Here is a 23,221-nt window from a genome sequence, read left to right as displayed (position 1 = left end):
TATTTTGTTTCTTGTTTTATGGCCTGTTTTCTCTCTAGCTTTATATTTTTGAGTTTTTAATTTTGAAATCCTTGTTCAAGTTAGTGAAAACTGCAAAGCATAGTAACCTATGTAAAACAAGTAATTATGGACTTGCTGCTTGCACATGGACAGCAAAAAAAATTTCCCTGAGTTACTGTTATCCAAGTAATGCTGAGGGGGAAAGAAAAATAAGTAACTTTTGCAACTCACTGAACTCTTCTATCAGAGTTGTACTTTTGATTTAAATAACTGGAATTATTTAAACCTTGATGTCTTCTAATTGTGATATATTCTCGAGATTAAAACTTGATGCCTTTTTCAAAGAGGTGTTTTTTGTCACACATTTAGAGCAGTGGCTCTGAATGTATGACAAAAGCCTCTAAAGCAGAGGCTTTTTAGGGGCTGAGTTTGCAGCCGTTAGGTATGGAAACAATTCACATAGTCAGCTTGTATGTTGAACTGCAAAGTACAGGGCTGAGCACAAGGTATGTGTACGCCTTACATCACGTATTGTTCCTGCAGAAGTTGAGTAACAAACAGTAGAAAAACTGATGTTGCTTTGTATTTTCCATCCATGTTTTGGAGATAAGCAATGAGTCTGTACTGTGGTGTGCAGTATGTTGATTTAACTTCATTTTAAAACAGAAAATTGACAGCTGACAGTTTTTAATCTAGACTTATACAATGGATAAATAACTGCTTTTCTGTTGTGTCCCCACTCCCCCATATTCTACTGGATAAACTGAAAAAGTCTGTAAATTAAATGAAGTGGAAGCGAGGGATGGAAAAGGAGGAGGAATAGAGGTCAAATCAGTTCTGCCCCCCACCCTGATGTCCATGAGTCTTACAGGTGAATAAATTTATAATAGCTGCTGTACTTCAAGATCAGTGTACTAAAGGAAGCAGATGCTTTACTCAACACCTGGCATACTTTGCCAGGTACAGTCCAGATTTTTAATACTGTAGTATGTGAGCTCCTAGGAGTAGAGTAGAGATAAAGAAAGTTTACTCTGGCTGTTGTACTTAGTGTGCTTTTTGTGCAAAATGGTCCACTTTAAGCCCATCTTTTTTATTATCCCTACTTTAACATCATTTGTTACATCCAACTTCTGCCCCCCCCGGTATGCTTTTTGGAGAAGGAGGCGGTACGTGTTCATTGTGTTCTTCAGAACCGTTTTAGCATACTTTCAGGTATTAAATAGAAACATCGTGCTTTCTATCATAGTGCTTTGACTTGGGCTATCCGATTGCTTTTTAAAAGCATTTAAGTACATATTTTCCACTAAAAGCAGTTGCGGTCTACGCAAAGCTTTTCTTTTGCCTTTCTTTGATCTCCTAGTAAGGAAGATGTTTCGAAGTTGGTGGATACTTACCCTCCTGCTTCCTTTCTGTTGTTGGAAGTGTACAGCAGAAGTTCCATGTGTGGAGGAAAAGAGGTTCAGGTGATCTTGCTGGGCTGGGATGAGGGGAACAAAATTGCGTTGTACCACGTGGGAATAGTTGGCTGTGGGTAGAGATGTGCTGAGCTGGAGCTGCGGCGGGCAAGGTAGCAAAGCTTAGGCAGGGTACGGCTCCGAGAAGCTTGTGCTGGAACCAGCGTGGTGGTGTCTTGTGGGAGCTCACCCCAGAACCTGGCTGGGGAGATGTGGGTGTTTTTGGTTCAGGACTGTAACTTTATTCAGATAGTTGAGTCAAAGCTTGACCAAATCTCAGTGAAGTTTATTTTTGTGTGACCACGACAGCCCCGTCATCAAAAACTAGGGAAGGAAGGCAAAGAGCAAGGTGGGAACTTGTATCATCTCGCCAGAATGGTGGATGTGGTCATGTATCCCATTTTAGGTCTTCGAGGAAGCAGGGAGAGGGAGCTCTTGCATTGTGTATTGAGTGCAGGGCTTGATTTGTCATCTCATGTCCCTAATATTTAATAGTGTCAGTTGTGCAGCCCCTGCATCTTGTTGTCTTCTGGACATAATTGCCATTTGTTCTCCCAGCACCCTAGCTGGCAGGGTAGGACCAAGAATGTTTGAAGATGGCCAAATGTACTTCACGAATACTCCCTTTTTTGGTAGCGGTGGAAGACGACATTCTGCAAGCTTGCTGCTAGATGAATAATTGTGCTATGACATCGACCAGTGCGCTTCAAGCGGGAGAGATTCAAGGAATATTTCCATTTATAAATATTTCTTCAGGAGGAGTTTGGGGTTGTTTTTTTAGACACTTGCCCACCAGGTCTTTGAGGTGATAGGTTTCCTTTGGGCTACTGCAGCAGACGGGGACTGCAGTAGGTAGCCTCTGCACATGCTCTTCAGTGTCAAGCTTTCAGTCTGACAAAAAAATTTTTTTTGATTGAAAAAAACCAAACTCCTCATTTTATAGAAATTATGCTGTTATTACATAGGCTGAATGTGGTAGGTACTTTTTTTCCCCTCTCTCTTGCCTTTCTAGAGTCAGGTAATTCTGCAAGTGTTTGCAGCTTGCTGGGATGGGACAGAATTTAGACACTGTCCTTGTTAGATGTGTTGTTCACCCACCCATCTTCTATTAAGAAAAAAAGAAAAGCTGCTGCAATAGTTATGAAACTAGTATTGTCCTTCTTGAACAGTCTTGTTGTGTTTCACAGAACATTTCTCTGGAAACGTTCCTTTCGTAGCCTACAGCTGACCCCCAGTCCGAGCTGTTGGTGTTTTACCTCGGAGTAAACTGGGAGCCCTTCCTTCCCAGGCGCCAGCGAGGGGATCTGCTGACTCGTCGCTTCACCTTGGTACTCCAGCAAACGCAACCCACGTGTAGGGTACGTAAATACCAGTTATACTTAGTAAATATAGTCTGACCAACAAGCTTTTCCTTCTGATCCAGTGATCTCAAAAGATCACAGTTTAGCAGCATCAGCTTACCTTTATAGACTCGTGTGAAGGGATATATTAGTTAAAAGTAATAGTGCATAGGTAGGTGAAAGACATTTTGAAGAGGTGTGGAATACTGCGAAATGAAGTGTTAAGGGACTTGAGACTTTTGATATCTTTAATTTTTTAATCTTTTTGCATATCAAATAGTTCATCTGTTTATAACTTGAATAAGAATCTGTTAGTAGGTGCGGAAACTTGTAGCAAGCCCTCTCTTTGGTTTTTGAAGTATCTGGTTTTGTTTAGGTATTCATCCAAACCTTCAGGTGATGTATTGACACATTTGAGTCTTCACAGCCAGAATATTTTCTGTAAGAATTAGAAGCTTAGCTGAGACACGCTGTGCAAATCCTGAGCAGTGTTCCTAGGATAGCTTACTCTACACAAACACGAGGCTATATAGTGTCAAGAATAATGTGTGTTGAGAAATGGTGAGGTTGGATTCTTGGATTGTCCAAGAGCTAATCAAATAACTTTTAAAATGTATAAACCAGTTAGTTTCTAACCACGTTTGCAGGTGCACAAAGCATATTCTATTTTTACTGTCCTTATTATAGAGGGCAAAAAACCCAGTTCTAGCCATAGGTGTTTTATAAAGATTTAAAGTGCTTAGAAAAACAGAATAAACTTAATAATAATCTTCTATCACTGCCTATACTATTGTTCCTGAACTGCTGAGATGACGAAAATTATTTCTAGCTGAAAGAAATGTATTCAGTGTAAAACACTGCATCTGTAGAGTAATGGATATAACTGTAACAGGCTATGTCTTTAGAGGTGGAGCACTTGCTGGACTGCTGCTCTCTTCATGTTTCTGAATGTTTTCTGCATCATAAGATTTTTTCTTTTTTTTTTTTCATGAAATGTTAAGAGAAATAATAAATTATATTGAGCAAGGGGGATGTACAGGATGGGCCATAAATCTGCAAACTGCAGCTGTTTCACTCAAACTCTTTCGAGAGGCCCTTTCATTGAGTGGATTCTTATTTTTTTTTTAAACATTGTGTAAAATGTTGGCGTTTGTTTTACAGCAGAAGAACTGGATGTTTTGCTCAAAGAGTGGTTCTGCAGAGCTGAAAGTAAGAGCTTTGGGTGAGAGCCTGCTTCTTGCCGCTTCTAGGCAGGTTCATCTCTTGCTGCCAAAGTTTGGCTTCTGTGCCAAGGTGTAACGAACTGCATCACGAGTGCGCTTGCATTTTAGAGGACTGTGTTCCTTTCAGCAAGCAGGAGTTCACAGCAGTTTTTCTCTCACCTGACCGTGTCTTGAATTTATATTGTTGAGGGAGGCAGAAGAATCAATAATAAAATTTCTTTTCGGGGTCATCGCTGAGCTGCTTGGCTAATAGCGTTGAAAAGAAAGAGGGCAGGGGATTTTTCCGACTAAACCAAGAAAAAACCCAAACTTCAGCGAGCTAACAGTTTATTCTCCTTGCATTAAATAGCACTTGCACAGCGGCAGGCCGTGCCGTCTCCTGCTGTGTGCCTCAGACTCTCATCTTCCATTCAGGCCCCCTAAGATCGTCCCCAGAAAACACCCAGCTGGAGCATCACTGGCCTCCTGCAGGTATTGCCACAGGGGGCTGGCACAAGGGCCGTATGTACCAGCTTTTCGTGCCTAATAGTAATGTTGCTTTTAGACTATCAAGTGGTTCCATGGTGTTCATTTACTGATGAGCCCCTCTGTAGAGCTCTCTGTGCTCAGACGTGCTGGGTTTTGTCTCATCAAACCATGCTACAAAAAAAAAAGTCTTTTAATTACACAAAATAAGTGAGTGCCTTTTTAAAGGTAGTAGGTGATTGGAACCATTATTTAAAAAAAAAAAAAGTTGGAGCAATGCGTAGAGCTGTTTAAAGCAAATCTGTGATGGCTTCCACAGTCACCTGGCTTGTAAGACACCCAGATGAAAGGTCCAGGTGTTACTACATCCCCCATCGCCCCACCCCATGGATATAAGAGGGAATATTATAAAAAGGAAATAATGGTGTGAAATTTCCTTCGAGGAACCGGGATAAAAGGTGTAAGAGCTGCGGCTGTGAAGGCGTTCCTGCGCGGGGGCTACGTTTCATCGGTGGGGTTTGGCACCGAAACACCGGGTTCTTCAAAGAAATGCTGCGCTGGACGATGTGTGAATTAACTACCCGCTCGCGGTAAGGTGGGCTCGGCACCGAGCAATTAGTTTTGGCTGTAGGTTGGCTCCAGCTGCTGGGAAAATGCTCCTCTGCCCATCAGGCACGGGAAGATGCCGCACCTTTTAAGTCTCCCAGGGGAAGGAGGCTGGCGTTGCACAGCTATGGAAGAGCCTGTGCAGAAAATTAATCACTGCTTGGCCGTCTTCTGGGCAGTATCGTCCTCGGCAGCCGCTCGTGGGCTTTGCCTTTCCTCCCTGCGGGTCTCTCTGCCCCGTCGCAGGGACTGGGAGAGCAGCCGCTGTGCTCATCTGACACCTCGCTTGGAAGTGCCCGCCGAAAAATGTCAGCGGTGCTTCTGCTCCCTTTGTGCCGTACCTCTGTTGGTTTCAGTTTGGTTTTTTTTTCCCCCGTCTGTGGTAACGAGCCCTTCTCCTCTGCCTTTATCATTGATTATTAGACCCAAAAGCAAATGGTGTGCAGTGCTGTCTGCGAGCGGGAGGGTTTCTGTCTGTGGTTGAGCACTCTGCGGTCCGTGTGTGCTCTTTGGGGAAATAAACTGGATTATATTTCGGTATACCTCATTGCGGGAAGAGCCGGTTGTCCTCATTACTGGTGGAGGAGGGTCAGAGGAGGGTCTGCTGATGGGAAGGAGGGAGGGAGGGAAGACTTTCGGGACTACAGGCAAAGAAGGTGAATTAATAATGCTGTTTGCCACTGTACTGCATGTCTTACTTTTTACCCGCTTGCAATCTGGCCCTTTCTTGCTTAGGGAGAGTGAAATACAGCCTATGCGGTCCCTGAAAGAGAAAGCTTAGTTTGAGAAAGCCAAACTCACCCCGTGTGACTCCGTTTACACTTTTTGGCCTCGCTCAATCTGCTCAAAATGAAGCAGCGTGGCAGTAATCCTCATACCTGTTCCCAAACAGGCTCTGACCTTCCAAGCCGCGGGGATGTTGGCTCGCTCGCCCCTGCCCTCGCGAGCGGCAGGCACAAAGGCGGTATCTTTTTCTGAGCCCTATCTGAGCCCCTTCCCTTTTTTTTTTTCCCCCCTTCTTATTTTTTTAGCATGGCCTCCCGCCAGGCCCGCGCTCTCGGCAGGGAGAGCTGGACAAGGTCAGGCCGTGCTCTTTGCAAGCGGCCATGGGAAGGCAGCGGAGGGTGCCAGCAGCTAACGAGGTCAACACCCTAATTATGTTCTCGGCCCCGCTTGGCATTCCTATTCTCTGGCAGGAAGGTGACCAGACGTGAGCCGACCCTTCCTCCAGCCACGGATGGAGAGTGGGAAGGGGGACCCCGACATGGCAAGAGGCAGAACCAGTTTGGGGGTCTCCGAGGGCCAGCAGAAATAGCTGCCGTTCCCAGCCCCGTCACAGGGAAGACAGTATGGGAGGAGGTCGTTTTGTAGGCTGGAGAAGCTGGACTCTCTCCAAGAGCATCGTCTGGATCTCTGCTGTGGGCCGGCGCGAGGAGAGTTGGGGCAGCAGGGTCCCGGAGGGGTCAGGCACGGGTATGAGCAAAGCCCTGCCGTCGTACCTCTCCCAGACCTTTTTAAAAACAGTGGCTGCTCAAGTGTCCCATCAGGAGGGAGATTTAAGGCTGCGGTCCCACAGTCAGCCTTCTCCCTGGCTCTGGGTGGCACGGGTTCGGTCATTCGGGAGTACCCAAGGGACACCCAAGTTGTTCAAAATCAACCACTAAACTGTTTCAGTTAAGGAATGTTTTCACAGCTTTGGAAGAACAGCTTTGGTGGCTTGCCAGATGGATGGAGGAAGTGTCTTCTCATGACGTTTGAGTTTGCCCTGGCCTGATGAGAATAATGCTCTCCTCCAAAGTACTGTCTATTTAACAGGAATGATAAAAGTTTTGGATTTGGTGTGGAAAAAGTATTCTGACCACGGTATTTCTGTATCAACAACACTTGGAGGCTTTGTAGAAATAGAGAGCTTGTCTTGCGTTGTTTTATGGATACCCTTGGATTTCATTAACTTCAAGTTCAGACCTTGCAGTTGGCAGCATCATGCTCGTAATTCAAAAATAATTTGCGTGTTGGATTCATTTCTCACCAGGAGGTGTATTTTGCTTGTTCCAAATGAGAAGAGCACTTTAGATCACGTCAGCTTATCAGAATTAATAAAACAGAAGCAATCAGAATCATGAATCATATGCAAACTGTTAGAACTTTACTTAAAGTAGTTAGAATATGAAAGCTATTGGACAATATTGGAGCACAGATTCCCCCCCCCCCCCCCCCCCCCCGAGAAAGCATAGATCATTCTTTTTAACAATGCAAAAACATACATCTCTGTTAAATACATAAACAGCACTCCATTTTAATGCAACACATACTTTTATACTTTCGACCTTAGCAGTCATTTTAAAAATGTACAAAGTTTTAACCTTCATTGGTTTCTTTAGAGTTTAGAGAAAACCCACATGTGTAAAGCAAAGCAAAATGGTCATTAAAAAACCAAACCAGTAGCTTTAGCATGTTTACAAATTACCAAAAGCAACATTTATTTTGAGAGAGATCAACCGGAATGCTACAAGTATGACAGAAAATGATGCATGAGGTAACATTTCGTTTAAAATCTAGGATCCCTGTACTGTAGTCCCAAACGGTGCTCTGGCTTGACACCTACAGTCCTTGCAAAATTGACTTGTTTAAGGAGTCGAGGATGGCTATTAGGCACACTACTTTGCATAAAGACAGCTTTATCCTGAAAGAAAGAATCTGAATCTGATACTGAAAGATATTCTGAAAGAAATGAAAAACAAGCAATACTTCTCAGGTGAAATACGCATTTGCCTAGTTCTCAGATTTACCTTCAAATTACAGAAATGAACTGAAAAAATGGGGCTTTTTCTCTACAGAAAGGTGTTTAGATAATTGACCTGAAGCCCAATGCAACCACAGCACGCCCTGAAGCGTGGCCAGCTACTGCTCTTGCCTCTTTCGGCATTGTAAGCCTGCTGAGAACAGAACAAGACGTTGTCCTGCAGAATACTCCATGGTCAGAGGGCCAGGTCGGGAAAAGACGAGGCCGCCCAAAAACCCTTTCCCCTCTTTCCCGAGCAAGAGTCCTCAGACTTTGGGTTGCCCTTTTTCAGGATGCTGCTTCCAGGCACTACTCCCCACTTCCCATTTTAAAAGGATTTCCGTGAAACTAAAAACAAGTCAATTTTAGAGAACCCAAAGGCACAATTAGAACATGCAAATATGAGTTCAGTATTCTTAGGCTTTTCTGTGGTGCTGTTCCCTGTAGTATCCAAGCGTCTTTCACCAGCATTAGTGAATTTTATCCTTGGAGCACCTCTCTGAGATGGGAGAACCTGCTGTCCTGGTAGTATTACTCTACAAATGGTGCAGCCTGACCTCACGTGATATGGTCAAAACTATTCTGAACCTCTGTTCAGAAACCCCATCTCCTTTGAGAGACTTTCTGGGGATTACCTCGACACAGTTTGGTTCTCCCCCACGATGATTTCCTGCTCTGAAGACAAAATAGTCCTCGTCTTCTGCTCTGCCCTTTAGGTGTGGCTTAACCTTAGTAGTTTCTTTCTAGAGTGTTCTTGTGGCTGGCCCTGCGCAAAGATGGAGAGAGCAGGATGCGCGTCGCTTGCTTCTTTCTCCATTGCAAAAGGTGTGGCGAAATTTGCTGTCTTTTGTGCTCCTAGCGCTAAAAAGGGCCGCTTTACCTACTGCCCAGAAACACTGCCCGATGACCTTTAAAGGCCAGTGAACCTTTCGCTAAGGGTGGTAGATGAAGGGGTTACGGTTCTCTGCCCACCAGTACGGTCCTTGCAGGGTAACGCGGTGAGGGGTGCTTGCAAAAGACACTTCAACTCAGTTTTTGGCCACCTCTCCCTCCCTTCCCACGTACAGACACTCACTCCTCCGCACTCGCTTGCTCACATGTGCTCCTCCTGGGGCACTCCCCAAAGTTTTCCGTCCAATATAAACGAACCAAGGCTTTCCCAGAGCGTGGGAACACTGCCAGGCTGTGCTGCCCAAGCACCAACTTGCCTGCAATCCCAACTTCAAGTCCACCAGCAACGGTCAATGTCTTTTTTTTTTTTTCTCCTCCTCCGAACAGCCCGGCGCTGGAGCGACAAGCCACCAAACCGCATCTTTCTAAAGGAGCTCTGTGCTTCTTGCCTCAAGCCATCCTCCCTCCCAGCAGAGGAGCTCCGGGGTTCTCCAGCCGTGCCCGCGTCTCTTACCGCAAACCCTCCATAGGCTCCTGGCTTCAAGAAACAAAGGCAGAAGCAGCGACACCAAAAGCTGATCTAAAATAACGGAGCGGTGAAAGCAATGCTCTGATAGATCAGAACCCAACATGATCTAAGCTGGACTGCCTTTATGACAGCGGTGGGGGTTTCTGCCCAGTTTAAAAACACAGGTTGAATTTTGCATCTTGTGCGTTTGCTTTTTAAAAATATACGAGACATTGCAGGTAGATTTTTGTTAAACCTAACGTAAGTGAAGTGCACTTTGAACTCCGTTACTTAAAGAATGATTAGATTTATTTTACAAAGCTTGTTGATGGTAGTAAGTAAGGGTACGCCATCTACAAAAATGCATTATGTACCTTCAACTTTTTTGGAGGTTTTGCTTTTGCAATTTTGTGGTGCTTGCAAACCCTGCGGATAAAATCAGTTGACCTAAGTAACCAGTAAACTTATTGCCTGTATCCTTCCAATTGTTTCATTATAGCTTAGGAAGGGTTTTTGTTTATTGTAATAGGACACAAAAGCAAAGTTACGTTAGTGCTGCTTTGGAGAGCAAACTACAAAGTTGAGCAATGCATGTTAGTTGCAGGCTCTGCTGTTTTCTGCATGTGTACATGCACTTTACTTTCCACCCAGGCAGTATTCTCATTAAAAATTAATGCAATTAATTTTTTTTTTCAGCTTCGCAATGTTTTCTTTGCTCTTCTGTTGCGTTTTTGCTGAATCACGGATAAAGCTGCTGTTCCAATTTTAAAATACATCCAGAGGAGATTTACATGCGCTCATTTGTAGATAGGCCAAGCTGTTTTATTACGTAAGAGTAAGTATTTACTTTGCATTACCTTGATTACAAAGGGGAGTTATCAGAAAGGGTAGCTTTTTTTTTAAATGCTGAATGATGCACATGAAGAGAGATGGGGGGGAAGCTGGTAATAGATGCAATTGCTTGCTGGTTTCAGACGTTTTTGCTTAGAGAGTTAATTGAAAAAGTGCAGTACAATACTCAAATATTTCACCTGCAGATACAATAGCTTATTTTTGCTTTGCCCTCCTTGTGGGTTCCCAGAGGGTGGGAGGGTCCTTTACAGCTGGCTCTGCAATATGAAAGTTTTGTCATCAGCAAAAGAATCTGTGCAGCTCAGATTTTTGCTCCGATATCTATGCTGTAGAGCCCTAGTAGGCACTGTCTCTCAACCCTGAATTGAAAGCCTAAAAAAGGCAAGCAGTCTCAAGTCCCTTAAGATGAAGGGACGTCTCCAGGTTCCTGATTGAGTCAGAGAATAATTTAGGTCAGAAGGGGACCGCAGGCAGTCATCTTATCTTGACCCCCCCCCCGCCCCGCTCAAAGCACGGCCACCTTAGGCATTGGATCAGGCTGCTCATGTCCAGCTGGATTTTAAACTGAATAGATTGTCCCCATTAATCAGGCTCTCTGCCTCATTAAGTTATATGTTTAGTTGTGAAATATATGAAGTCTTGTATTTCCCAGTGCTTCAAACTATTCTGCGCTGCTCTGGGGCTGCAGTGCTAACTTTGCTGGAAGAGTTTGGGTCATGGTCTTATGGATCATTAGAAAGCCACAAAGTGGCTGGAGTTAAGTAATGAACGTGACGTAATTCCTTTAATTCTTGATTTTAAACAAAGACACCCCCCAATTCCTTCTACTTCTTGACTCTCCTTTTTCAGCTTAGCAAAGGAAACGTAAAAAACAGTCCGTCAAAGAAAAGTTTTGTTGTAAGCTACTTTTTAATCACGGCATTACTTGACATTCAGTCAGCATGATGATTACATTTTCCTTCTCAAAATGCCAACAGACAAAATAAGCCTAGCAGGAGCCTTCAGAAGAAAATAAGGAAACGTCTGAAGATGCTGATCTAGGGATGACAGAAAATAATGATGAGGTAAAACTAATAAATTGATTTGAGCAGTGACAAGGCTTGGTAATACTAGGGAAAACTTTCCCCTCAGGGTTACAAAGACAAAAGAGCATCTAAAAAGATACCACAATCCTTCTGTTTTACTGAGCTAGAGCGTATATCTTGATTATGAAACACTGAGACCGAAGCTCACTTCTCTAACCGTACAATGAACTCGCACAAGCTGCAGCCAAAATGCCCTTCTGTGTGAGTACGCGCTCCGAGCCGAGCTTAAAGCTCCGTCCCTCTGCCCCCATCTTTTGTTTTTGGCCTTTTTGTTCGGGAGGTGCCAATTACCGAGCAGCCTGGCGATGGTTTTGCTGAGGAGTGCATCCACGCACCGACAACTGAACTTGGCTCGCCAAAGCAAATCTCTGCAAGGCGTCCAAACCTGAGCGGAGAGCCAGGGTCCCCTATCCATCGTGTCCCCCCCCCGCTATCCATGCCCTCCCACTGCTCTGCAATGCTGCGGCAGGTCGGGACCACGCTTGGACTTTATTGCTGCTAAGCTGGCAATTCTGCATCCTTTCACGATGCTGCCAGGCTGCAATTGAATACAGCGTGTTGCAAGGCACAGAAGGAATTCGGAGGTCCTCATCCCGCTGGGGCTCAGCCACGAGCCCCCCCAACCCGCTCTGCACCGCAGCCCCCCACCACGGGTGCTCGCTCCCTTCCAAAAATACAGTATTCTGCACTTGAATTCTAGTAAAAAAGCAAACGTGAACAAAGGAAGGGAATCCTAACATTTTATGGTTAGCTGGTTTTTGGGAAATGCCAACTGGATACCAAAATGGTGATAATTTTGTCTTGTGTTTAAGAAATGTTTATGTGACATTTCCCCAGTGCAGCCCTGCCAGGTACACAGAAAAGGCAAGCTATAAAACCTGCATGCTGGCTTACTGCTGCCTGAATAATCTTCTAAGCTGTTTCCTACCCCTCTCTCTGATGGCTCCTCCACTCAGAACCCAAAACACTTAGAAGTGGTGTCTTACGGACGCGTTGCTCCTCACCCTTCCGTCCCTCTCCAGGGCAGCTGAGAAAGGGAACCGGCAGCAGCCACAGCTCTGCTGTTTTCTGCCCTCTGATTCACTGATCTTCACGCCACATTGCTATCTTTAGGATGGATATACAACACCCATAAGCTTTTCAACATGTCCTTCTTCCAGCTGACTGAGCTAAATCATGCTTTAGCTTCCTGCTATAAGGTCTGCTGAAAGGGTGTTTTATTTACTCTTTTATGTAGCTTTAAATAGCAATTTTTTTTTAACGGCTTAGTATTATTCGCATATTAAGGTCATGTTTAGACTTGGATCCTTGTTCCAATGAACTCTATAAAGGCCGCAATAAAAATGCCTGCCCAACACTCCCATATACACACCCATATACATAATACGCTAAGGGCTCCTGCAACCACGCTCAGCCAACGCCCGGCTGCACTCAAAATCCGCGCTGATCACGCCGCAACCACGAAATCTCAGCGCGAGACGGAGCCCGTTCCGCCGCCTCGTCATCCCCTGCGCTCTCCCGCATTTCGCCAAGGATGCCGGCGGCGGGGCCGGGATGCTGGAGCCGCGAGACGCCCCGTTCCCACCTCACAGCCCAATGCAAAACTATGCCGGGCGACTCCGGCCTGAAAGCATCCTTTCTCCCTTCTTTTTAAGCGCGAGGCGCCATCCCACAAAAGAAGGCACTCTCGCCTTCAAAAGGTTTCTGTTCGTGCGCCGTGGCCTGCCCTGAATCGGCGGCATTCATCAGCTCGCCCTCCGTCTCGGGCTGCTCCCTCCCTGGCTGCGGATTCGGCAAAACCCCGAGCGGGAGCCAGATATAAATCTCTCCCGCTCAAAGGAAATATTTAGCAGCGAAACGAGTCGAGAACAAAAGACTTCTCTGTTACTCACCCAATCCTCTCACTCAGGGTGGCTCTATCTAACAAGCAGGCAACCGAGCGCTCCTGCCGGGCACAGGGACGGGGAGCGGGGCTGCCCCACGCCTGGGAACTGGGAACCCCGCACGGCCCCGAGCGCCACCAGGGAAACGCAGAGCTTTTTCCATCAAGTCCACCGCTTTGTAAGCGCGAGAGGCCTGCTTAGGGCAGCGAGGGGGAGGGAAACCCCGATGTTTCCCGTTAGTTCTGCAAAAGGAAAACTCAAGACAAGTTAACGCAATTTTACGTACGTATTAAAAGCCAAGGAACATTAATCCACAGCTTCTCGGGGTTCTGCTCTCATTTCCCATTGTGTGAGCTGTTCCAAGATTTAGGATGCAGGATGCAGAGCAACTTTGTTCCTCTTTTTATTGTAACTTCGATTGTATAATTCGGTAATTTGCAAGAAAGTCTGGAAAGGCCAAGTCTCCCTGGGAATTCATCGAGGTGACTGCGCTCCGACTCGGAAACTCAACAGGTTTCTATTGTAAAATACTTATCACACAGACAGCCATTTCGTAAGCAGTAACACAAGAGAGACAGCTAAGTCATTTTACCAGAACTCAGGAAAGTCCTTTTGGGAAATAAGCGGTGTGGGACAGGGCATGCACCAGCATCTGCCCACCAGAGACACTGGAACCAGTAACGCTCTGACTGGGGCTGGCCTGTAACCCATCAAACCGGCTGCTTCACCAGCTGAATTTGCCACCGACCCGAGTGGGAGCAGCGTGGTTTGAGGCGGTTGCCGAAGCTCCCGACAGCAGCACAAGCCGCGGCTGGTTTGGGCTCGCTCACGGCAGAGCCGTCGGCGCCGGTTCGTCCACGCAGCGGAGCAAGGTAAAGAAATACACGGAGCAGAAAGAGGTGCGATGCACGCGTCCTTATGGCACGGCTGCGGCTCTTGCCCAAATCTGCCACTCCTGCGCTCATTCGGTGTCTTGCAAAGTAAAGGACTAGTAAGTATTACCCACACAACTGAAAATTTACCTTTTACAATTCCATTAGCTTAGCTCTCTATTCAGTCTTTTTTATAGTTGTTCATCGTCTATCTAAATCAAAAGCTTCAGTGTTTCGTATCATTTGTTTTCAAATTTTTCCTTTTTGGTGCAATTATTACCTTGAAACCTACATTGGTCGTGCTCAAAATTCTTCAAAAATACTGCCGTTTGCATTTTAGTCATGTACCAAAAGAAATATTACACAAAAATATTTTCTGGCTTTATCTCTACAGTTCCTGAAAAACTGCGTCTTGTGGACTTGGGATACAAACGTACTGGAGAAATCAGAACTACATGAGTAGAGAAGACCTCAAATGGCCAGTGTGATCTGTAACAGTCTATATACACCTTATATACATATGACTGTTTGAGAGCCTGTATTCATGAATGTGTACAGTCTACATGCTGCACAAAGTTAATCTGCTTGAGGGTTTTATTCTTTAAATTGTTTTTTTTTAAACTACTGTCAGAAACAAGGAGAACAACGGAAAACGTGTGGTTACTGGATCTAGTCTTACCCTCCTAGTGCCACTGCTCATTAACCATGAACTGATTTTGCAAATCTGTCATTCAACACAGTAAGTTCTACCTTTTTTTTCTTATTGCATTTGTACATGTAACAAATTGGTACAAATGTTTACAATAAAATGTAAAGTTCATTGATACAATGCCTTCCATGACAGCCATAACTGGTTACTAGCCAACTCTGTAGTTTTTTAGAGACATTTTTAGCTGAACTTGGAAAAATAGGAAATGTATTGTAGCTTAAAATAAATGTACATAATATACAATATATATATTTATACACGTGTATGTCTACATACACATATATTGATATAATATTTTAAGTAACGTTTAGTTTTGATCAGTTCTCTGAGTGCTGGGACTACCTGGCAAATAAATCTAGAAACGGAATTTGTCCACAATTAAATAATCATTTCCACAACTTAGAAAAATATACTTTTACTAAATAAGGCTTAAATTAACTGATTTATGGACATAGCATGTAGGATAACGGTTTCCAGACTCTGGCACGATTAAATCTGAAAGAACCCAAGCTAAAACCGGTAACAAACGCTGCCCCGCAGCCAAACACAGAAACAGAAGCTGCTGTATCATCGGTGGCACCCAAACCCTCTCTGGTTCGGTCACCTCTTTTACACAGGCTTCATTACCACCCGACAGAAGTCGCCCACCCAACCTCACGCTCGGTTATTTAAGGCCCATTTCAAGCCCAACCACGCAGCGCCTGCCGCCTTCTCCAAATACAGCACTTGCTGATTGATGTGAGCGGCTTCCCACTTCCACCCAACTCTTGCCTTGAGAGCTAACATACGATCAAGGTCCCTAATTAACCTCTTGGAGGACCATCAGTACTTGAGCTTCACCATATGGACTTTGATGTACTGCATAGGTAAATATATTCTAGTAAAACATACATATATGTGTCTGTGTGTGTGTGTGTGTATATATATGAGTATATATACATATACACACATGGGTGTGTGAGTATGTGTACATCTCTATATAAAAAATTTCATGGAGCTATGTGTAGTAATGTGATATACCATGGTATCCTGCATACGTGATCTGATTTTTTTTTTTTAAAATATATAGGCACCACAAATAAGTATATAGAGCAAATCAACCTTTAAAAATTAAAGTTAAATCAGTGGACAAGAACTTTGGTAAAGCTTGTCAATATTTATTTTTTTTTTTTAAATTCAAATACAGTCAAAGTCTATCAGTTGCCATCACCCTCTTCACAAGAGGAAAGTGCATGGGTTTTTTTCCTAAAGAAAATTACACGTAAGGTGGGGCTTAACGATTCAAGAAAATTCTGAATTAAATGTTTACATTTTTCAAAAGATTACTATCTTTCTGATGGAAAGAAAGCTAAATAGAGTTCTTGTCCTGTGTGTATTTTATTTATCGTATGCATATATATATAAATGTGTATATATATATATGTATGTCTCCGTTTATGTATGTGTGTGTATGTATATACACATCCACACACTTTCAACATGAGAGAGGAACCTGTTTTTCTCCACTTTGTATGTGGAGACTTACACGTTCCTCCCTGTCTTGTACCCTGTGCAGTATAAGCTCTAGTGATGAGGCCAAACAAAAAGATATAGTTCACCATAGTATATTAGTTTATGTAGCAAAGTCATTTTCAAGCAAGTAAAATAAAGCTCTGTATTCCAAACTTCTTTTCCTTTACATTTCTCATAAAGAAAAGGAAGGAAAAGGAAGGAGGGGAGGGAGGAGGATTATGGCAGTAGCATTGAGCCAGTGGCACGTGTGCGTGCGTGTGCGTGCCAGCGCGTGCACGCGTGCACACACACACACACGCACAGAGAGCAGGGCTTTGGTTGACAAATGCAGATTGTCCAGAGGAGGTGGATGCGTAAGTAAGGAAGACTCTACAGTGATGCAATTGTACCTTTTATGTTTGCATGGAGTGAGAAAACAAATTCAATTGAAAAAAAGCAAAAAAGCGAAGACCTCTTTTTAGGTCCCTCATCAGTGAGAGCATACTCAGTATGCTAGAGAATTTATCTGAAACCTTTTAAATCAAGGCCTCTTTATTACAAAAATAAAAACGAACAAACAAAAAAGTATGAGAGACGACAAGATGCTGAAGTGTCACTCCAATCGTCCCTGCAGAGAACAATTGCATCCCATTTATTATTCATTCTCTTCTCTCATTTCTACGATGTCTGTCATTTCCTCTGTGTGAGGCATGTCGGTCATTGCAGAGTCTTCACCTTCTGTAGCTGTTTCATTCTCATTCCGCTTCTTTTTCTAGATTGAAACAAGCATTCAGAAACCTATCAGTAAGTTGTGCACGAACACGGTCCTACAAACTTTGGGCACTGGGAGAAGCGAGGTGGCAATAATGTATTTTTTAGAGTATATTATTAAAAGCTAGGATATCTGTGTCATCTTTGTGGCTTGTCACTAGTAAGTTGCCTTAACTTAGGTTTCCGTAACCTTCCCGGGGTTCAGCTTTCTCCTTTGTAACATAAACGCAATAATAGAGGCATTTCTTATGGTAAGCAACATCCAAACCAGGCTTCAGCATGACTGGAGGGAAGAGAGCATCTGGGATCTTTTACATCACAGACTTTTTATTAAAGAAAAAAAAAAAGGGCAAACAAAATATGAAAGAAGATAAGCTGCTCTAGGGGGGAGACAGAGGTGGCAACCTAATTTCTCAAACATCAAACTTCAGGAATTTTACAAGATATGAGCATTCTGGCTTTTCTTGGTATTGCTGATCCACTGTGATCCCCCAGCCCACCAAGGCCAAGTAATATTAGAGTATTTTTGGCTAGCAGCAGCAGGAGGGCATTCAAGAGTCCTATGATTCATCCAGGATGTCCTGGATTAGTAAAGCTAAGAAGCATTCAGCTCCACTACAAAACAAGCTGAAGCATCTGTTCCTTATTATCCGTTTCTCAGCAGGCTGACTAGTTTTACAGAAAACACTTGTATAGCTGACAAAAAATCCCCCACAGGTATTATTGATTCAGCTGAGTTGGGCATATCAGAGTTTCAGAATTCAGAGGTGTCTACACACCACTTGATTTGCAGCTCTCAAATGCCGCCCACTTGTTACCACTATAGGCGACAACAAGTTGGTGTATACAGCTACCGGTTGGATCTGCCGCTGTCACATTGGCTGTTGAGATGAATGCTGTCAGCTACGTACTAATTCTGGTAAGGGAATAAATTAGGTTGGCACGGTTATTATTACTACTACCCACACACATCACTGCGAAAAATTAAGCACCACGTCCCTGGGCAGTAACGCTCTACGAGCCGCTGCTGTAACAAACAAGCGATGAGGAGGTTAGTCCCAACAGGCCAAGAACAGCCATTTCAGTGTCTACAGGTTTTACTCTTTGGTTCTTAATAAAAGTATCGCGGGCTAATCATGACAGAGATCAAGGTCTTCTATTTTCTTATGAGCCCTGTACACTTTGGTCTATTGCCATGGCCTGCACTGTTAATACGTATCAAAACTGGTTTTAGTTTGTTCCAACATAAGGCTTTTAGATATTTCATCTTCCGTATTTTTTTGCTAAAACTAGAAGTAGTGGGCATCTTCACTTGGCCCTTAGTAAGAATTCTAATGAAAACCAAACAAGGTAAATGCAGAGATTATATTTTCTGCTCCCATCCACAGAGACCTTCTGCCCTATGGAATGATGTACACACCATGCCATTTCTGCCTGGAGCTGGACCTGGTGCCCTACACAGTGCCTTGAACACATAACTGGAAGGACAGTACCCAGTCACCCAGCCAATATTTATCCTGTGTTTGACTTCATTTAGTAGAATATTCTTTGAAATCCATGTATTGCTACTACTCCGTACATGCAGGACTGTAGTGTGTAAAATACGTAAAAGAATGCCTATGAGAAATCCTCATAATTGTAAGCTTAGTCTCTTCTGCTGCAGGAGTATATCTTGTTTTAAGCCACTTCTTTAGATGGCAAAAAAAAAAAGCAACTGTACTTTTTGTCCGTTTTCAGCAGAGCTGGTTTCATAAAGAAAGAAAAGTATACATATAGATATATATACGCACACATATACATATAATAAGCTTGGATGAGTAGTTCCTACGTTTACATAAAGAAGCTATGTCGTACTGTAGTAGCAGATCTACAGTGCAAAATAGGTGGTGGTAAGGACATGATATCCACGATACACACGTTTTGAGGAGCAAGAGGTTTACTTCAGCCCGGTGTGTCCCATGACCTGCTCCCATGGCTGAATGCCCACCAGCAGCTGGAGGGCACCTTTTGGTTTTATTTCAACCCGAAGAATTCCCAAGTTGCGCACTCTTGAGACCGCACGGGGAAGCAAACCAAATTCAGTAAGTGGGGATGCTGGGGAGTTACATTTCAAAAGCGTACTCTTAATCTGAACTAAAATCCGCTATATTCATCAACTGCTTTCACCAGATCCCGCAGAGCCTAATTCTTACCTGTTTCCGATAGACGTAACAGGCTGCTATTGCAACCATGGTGGATTCTCCTACAAAACCAGCTAGAAGGGATCCTACTCCAAGGGTGGCTCCATGAACTCTGTGGGCGGCATAAAAAGAAAGCAGTCATGGTTGTGTGAGAATGCATGATTCATAATTATATTTTCACTGTCATATAGAACCAATCTGTTGTTAGAAATATTTCCTTCAAAGACATAATACACTGGCAAAGAGAGTAACTGGCATTTTAAAGGACTTTTTTGTTTCTCAACGGCTTTACTGTTTAGCAAAAGAACCATACTCTGAATCAAATTATGGACTAAGAATTTAAAGTCTTGTATGGAGTGCTGTAGAATAGATTATTTAACTTATAAACAAGACATTCTTCCATTAGCTTTCTTAAGAGTGCATTTAATAACATGGAAATAAATTCCTCTTAGGACAGGTTTTCGCCTCTGACATTTGCATATTTTTTCAAAAGGGACACCACTATTGTGCCTGCCTACAACAGTCACACTTGTAAATTTGTAAATGTTTCTTTTCCAAATATTGACACTATTTAGGCTTTATATTATGGTTCGTATTTGGGGAAAATGTTCTGAACTATGCAAATTCAGCTACCAAGTGACAGGGAACAGGAATGAAGAGGAAAGCAAACCCATCAGCTCTGTGGAGAATACTGACTTACCCCAAGTAAGGCAGCACAATGAGACTAGCGATGAGGACGATAATCCGCAGCACTGAGCTGGGTGCCAACACAAATGTCTTCTTCAGAGTCATCAGCCAACCAGTCAGATGCGCTCTGACCGTCACTGTCCATCAACAGGGCAAGGGGAGGGGATGGGGAGAAAGGGAGGCAAGAGTAGCAAAACAAAAGTCAGTCATCTCATATGAAGCTTTTTCAGGCAGAGCGTGCTGTTCAGAAATAACCATGGTGAAACTTGTTTCTGGTAACTTTGCACACTGGGAAACCCTACCAGAAACGAAGTAGATCTTGTTGGATCCAAATTGCTTTAATATACTGATTTTTTTTGCGGGCGGACAGCAGTCCTTCCTAAGAGCTGCGCTCTTACAACCAATTTATTGGATAGTCCATGCAGTTTTCTTCATTACAAAACCCTATCCCCTTCCCTAAAGAGAAATCATACCAAGGAAAACTTTCCATCTAGCTCCTGTGTGGTATACGGTGTAACAGGTAGGCACAAAAAAAGGTATCTACATGTACCTATTCTTACATTTGTAGCTTACATTCATTATAAACCTGTCAAACACTACATGATGTAGCATTTAATTACAGAAGTTAGAAATTTTTTGAGAGGAAACATTTTGATTATTGCTGTCAGGCTTGTCTCTCTCTTGAATAGGGGCATTAACTTTTATTCTATATTGTTTATGCTCTGATGATATCTGAAAGAGCCACTGAGTCTGGCAGCAGAAGGGGAGACTAATGGAGGTGATGTTACTGTGGGGGTAGTCCTAGATGCTATTCCAAACAGTTAATTTCAGACTTGGCAGACATCTATTGCTACTGCCATTCATATGCATGTTCTTGGTCAACTACAATAGACAGAATTCAGGCTTTACATTTCACAGTCAGAAATCTGCCTAACGACAGACTGCTCTTACTGCAACATTTGTGTCTTGACTACCGATGTAAATAACCTTGGTCTACACCAGCTTTAATAAAAATGGTATTACTTATGCTAGGCATGCATTTAGCCACGCCCTCTTATAGGTACAGCCATGCCAGAGTCTACCACCACACCTCACAGCTGGTTTGGTTTTGAGGTTACAGAGTTTTTATTTTCTTGGTTTTTACCTGGAACTGGAAAGAAGGAGAAGATGCGCAAAGGAACAACACACAGCTCTGCAAAAGCGAAGTCTACTCCAATTATGTCAACTAAAATCTTCTCTGACACGTTTGGCGTCCAAAACATCACAAAACAGAGCTAGGAAGAACAAAATTAAGAAATGTTTATATTTCAGAAGGGAGGCACAACAAAAGGTAGGCCCTCCTGGCCTGAAAAATTCGTTTACTCTACTGATGGGTAGATAACTCTACTGATGATAAATATACGCACATATTTATATGTATATATGTAAATATACATAAATATTTATACTTAGCTTGCAATCAAATACACAGAGTACACAAGTGTACATAGGAGGGCATGTTAACTTCAGAAGCAATTCCTACTCTTCATGCTCCTCACATACCAAGACTGACACATAGAGAAAGAATTTTTATGGTGCCTGCAAATGGTTGTACTTGAATGGTCTAATTGTTACAAAAACACCGAGAAACTTGATTTTTACAGTACCAGCTCTGGTTAAGACACCCATATTCCTAAACATATTATCAAATGTTTAACTAAAGATTTGAAGAAGTACTCCAAGACCCAGAGATCTGACCTAAATCTAAGGCTAGGGGTTTGAACACGCCGCTGATACTCGTCCTGTTAGTCTGTAATATGCCCGATAGCAAGGCAAAGGTGTTCAGCACAGTCCTGCAGACACAGTGCCCTCAGGCCACGAATCAACCAAGTCTTGTTATATTTATTAAGAGTGTGCTGTTTAGTCCATACACGAAAGGAAAACTTCCATTAAAACCCCACCACAAATGGTATAGCGGTAGTACACGCTGTTTAATTTTTGGGTCGATACTGAGGCAGGGCTTCAGTCCGGGGCTGTTGGCAGCTGGCAGGTCCAGCTTTGGTTCAAGGTACTCACCAAAAAACAGTGCCAACAGCCCTTACAGGACTTTTCCTGTAAAAAGGGGTACCTGACATCCTTTCAGTATAACTACTTTGTTGTTTAACTTGGTTTTGTGATTAAAAAAGTTATTTCTTCCTGTTATTCTCACAGTAAAGCAGATGCTAAGGAAATGAGCTGACTGAAGAGGACAAAACTTGGGACCTTAAATGCTCTGGCACTCCTCTCGTCAGGCTACGAACCAGTGTACCAGGTAAATTATGTGCATTGGCTGTGCAATCTGATGGCTTTGTGAGACTCTATAACCACTCTTTTACAATTTAGCCTACAAGCTAGTATCACAGTATCTAGCTCTTCTCTTTTTATCCAGTTGTCACATCCCTGCATGTTCAGATGGCTTTTAAAGCTAGTCTTTGAAGTCCTACCACCTCCAAGACAGCTGGGATTTCACTTTCATTCTTTGGTTGTGTGCCAGAGATTGTCCTTTCACTTTAGACGACAAGTCCCCAGGCTGCAGAAGTTTCCCAAGGCCTGTGACCGGGTGGCCTGTGGGAGGTCTCGTGTTCTGACTGCCCGTGCGGTGAACAGAACATTTCACCTTCCTGCGAAAAGGCTCATCTTTGGTTTTCTTCTCCACTTCTTAGGGGAGGAACCACTATTTCTTTTTCACAATTGAATGTTTTACTTGACTAATTGGATGCTGTCTTGCGGTGTATTTCCATCACCTATACAGAGCATAGTAAGTGGAGGAAGGTAGGAGCAGAAGACAAATGAGCCGAGCATGGATTTTTTTCTGCTTTAGCCAGCACGTCTCTCTCCCTGCCAAGCTACTTGTATAGGGTACAACTGAAGCAGAGGGGACAATCTAGAGCAGGTAAGGTTGTGTGGTTGAGAATCCTGTTATTAAAAGGTAACCGTACAGTGACTGAGCAAATTCTTTCATTGTTGCAGACACCATTAGGCAGACCGCAGTGATTTGTACTGTTACTGCAAAGGACCTGTAAAGCAACCATACAGGCATATTTTGTCAAATCTTTCTTCAAAGTCCAATAAACAATATAAGATGCGAAGATGTCCAATCTTTAATTATAATTTGCTGTTTTCATGAAAGCAAAGACCTTTACGCGGCTCATACTGCACAATGCCATTAGCATCCTACTGAGGAGTATAGTTACTGCTGCTGCAAGATTCCATATGTTTATGCTAACAGCAGAGTCTGCCCGCTGCTAGCAAAAGGCAAATAGAGCACTTTCCTTCTTCAACAGCCATTTGAAAGAGTATTCTGACATGGTTAGAGAGCTCTAACATGGTTAGACAGGCAAGCAAATAAATGACCAAAAGCATTGCTCTCAATCCTATTCTCTTTGAAGTTAAAGGTTTTTTCT

General features: G+C 43.4%; 1 protein-coding gene and 1 long non-coding RNA gene across 3 annotated transcripts in view; one reads left to right on the top strand and one right to left on the bottom strand.

Moving 5' to 3' along the window:
- Positions 1-9,366: 9,366 nt before the first annotated feature.
- LOC142042340 (uncharacterized) lies at positions 9,367-14,438 on the top strand. The gene is made up of 3 exons (XR_012653710.1): positions 9,367-9,454; positions 9,966-10,104; positions 14,356-14,438. It is a non-coding gene; the product is annotated as an uncharacterized LOC142042340 (long non-coding RNA).
- Positions 14,439-15,806: 1,368 nt separating this feature from the next.
- Positions 15,807-23,221, bottom strand: part of ANKH (ANKH inorganic pyrophosphate transport regulator) — a 102,707-nt gene continuing 95,292 nt past the window's right edge. For both annotated transcript variants that reach the window (XM_075052171.1, XM_075052172.1), the window contains exons 9-12: positions 20,944-21,073; positions 19,813-19,936; positions 19,125-19,224; positions 15,807-16,933 (exon numbers count right to left, since the gene is read on the bottom strand). In XM_075052171.1, coding sequence (XP_074908272.1) covers positions 16,817-16,933; positions 19,125-19,224; positions 19,813-19,936; positions 20,944-21,073 — 471 coding nt within the window. In that variant the 3' untranslated portion in view covers positions 15,807-16,816. The remainder of the gene's footprint in view (positions 16,934-19,124; positions 19,225-19,812; positions 19,937-20,943; positions 21,074-23,221) is intronic.

This window comes from Buteo buteo, chromosome 20, assembly GCF_964188355.1.
Source record: "Buteo buteo chromosome 20, bButBut1.hap1.1, whole genome shotgun sequence".
In the NCBI taxonomy this organism is placed as follows: Eukaryota; Metazoa; Chordata; class Aves; order Accipitriformes; family Accipitridae; genus Buteo; species Buteo buteo.
The sequence above is the reverse complement of the archived record's forward strand: the minus strand, read 5'-3'. Positions and strand labels throughout refer to the sequence as shown.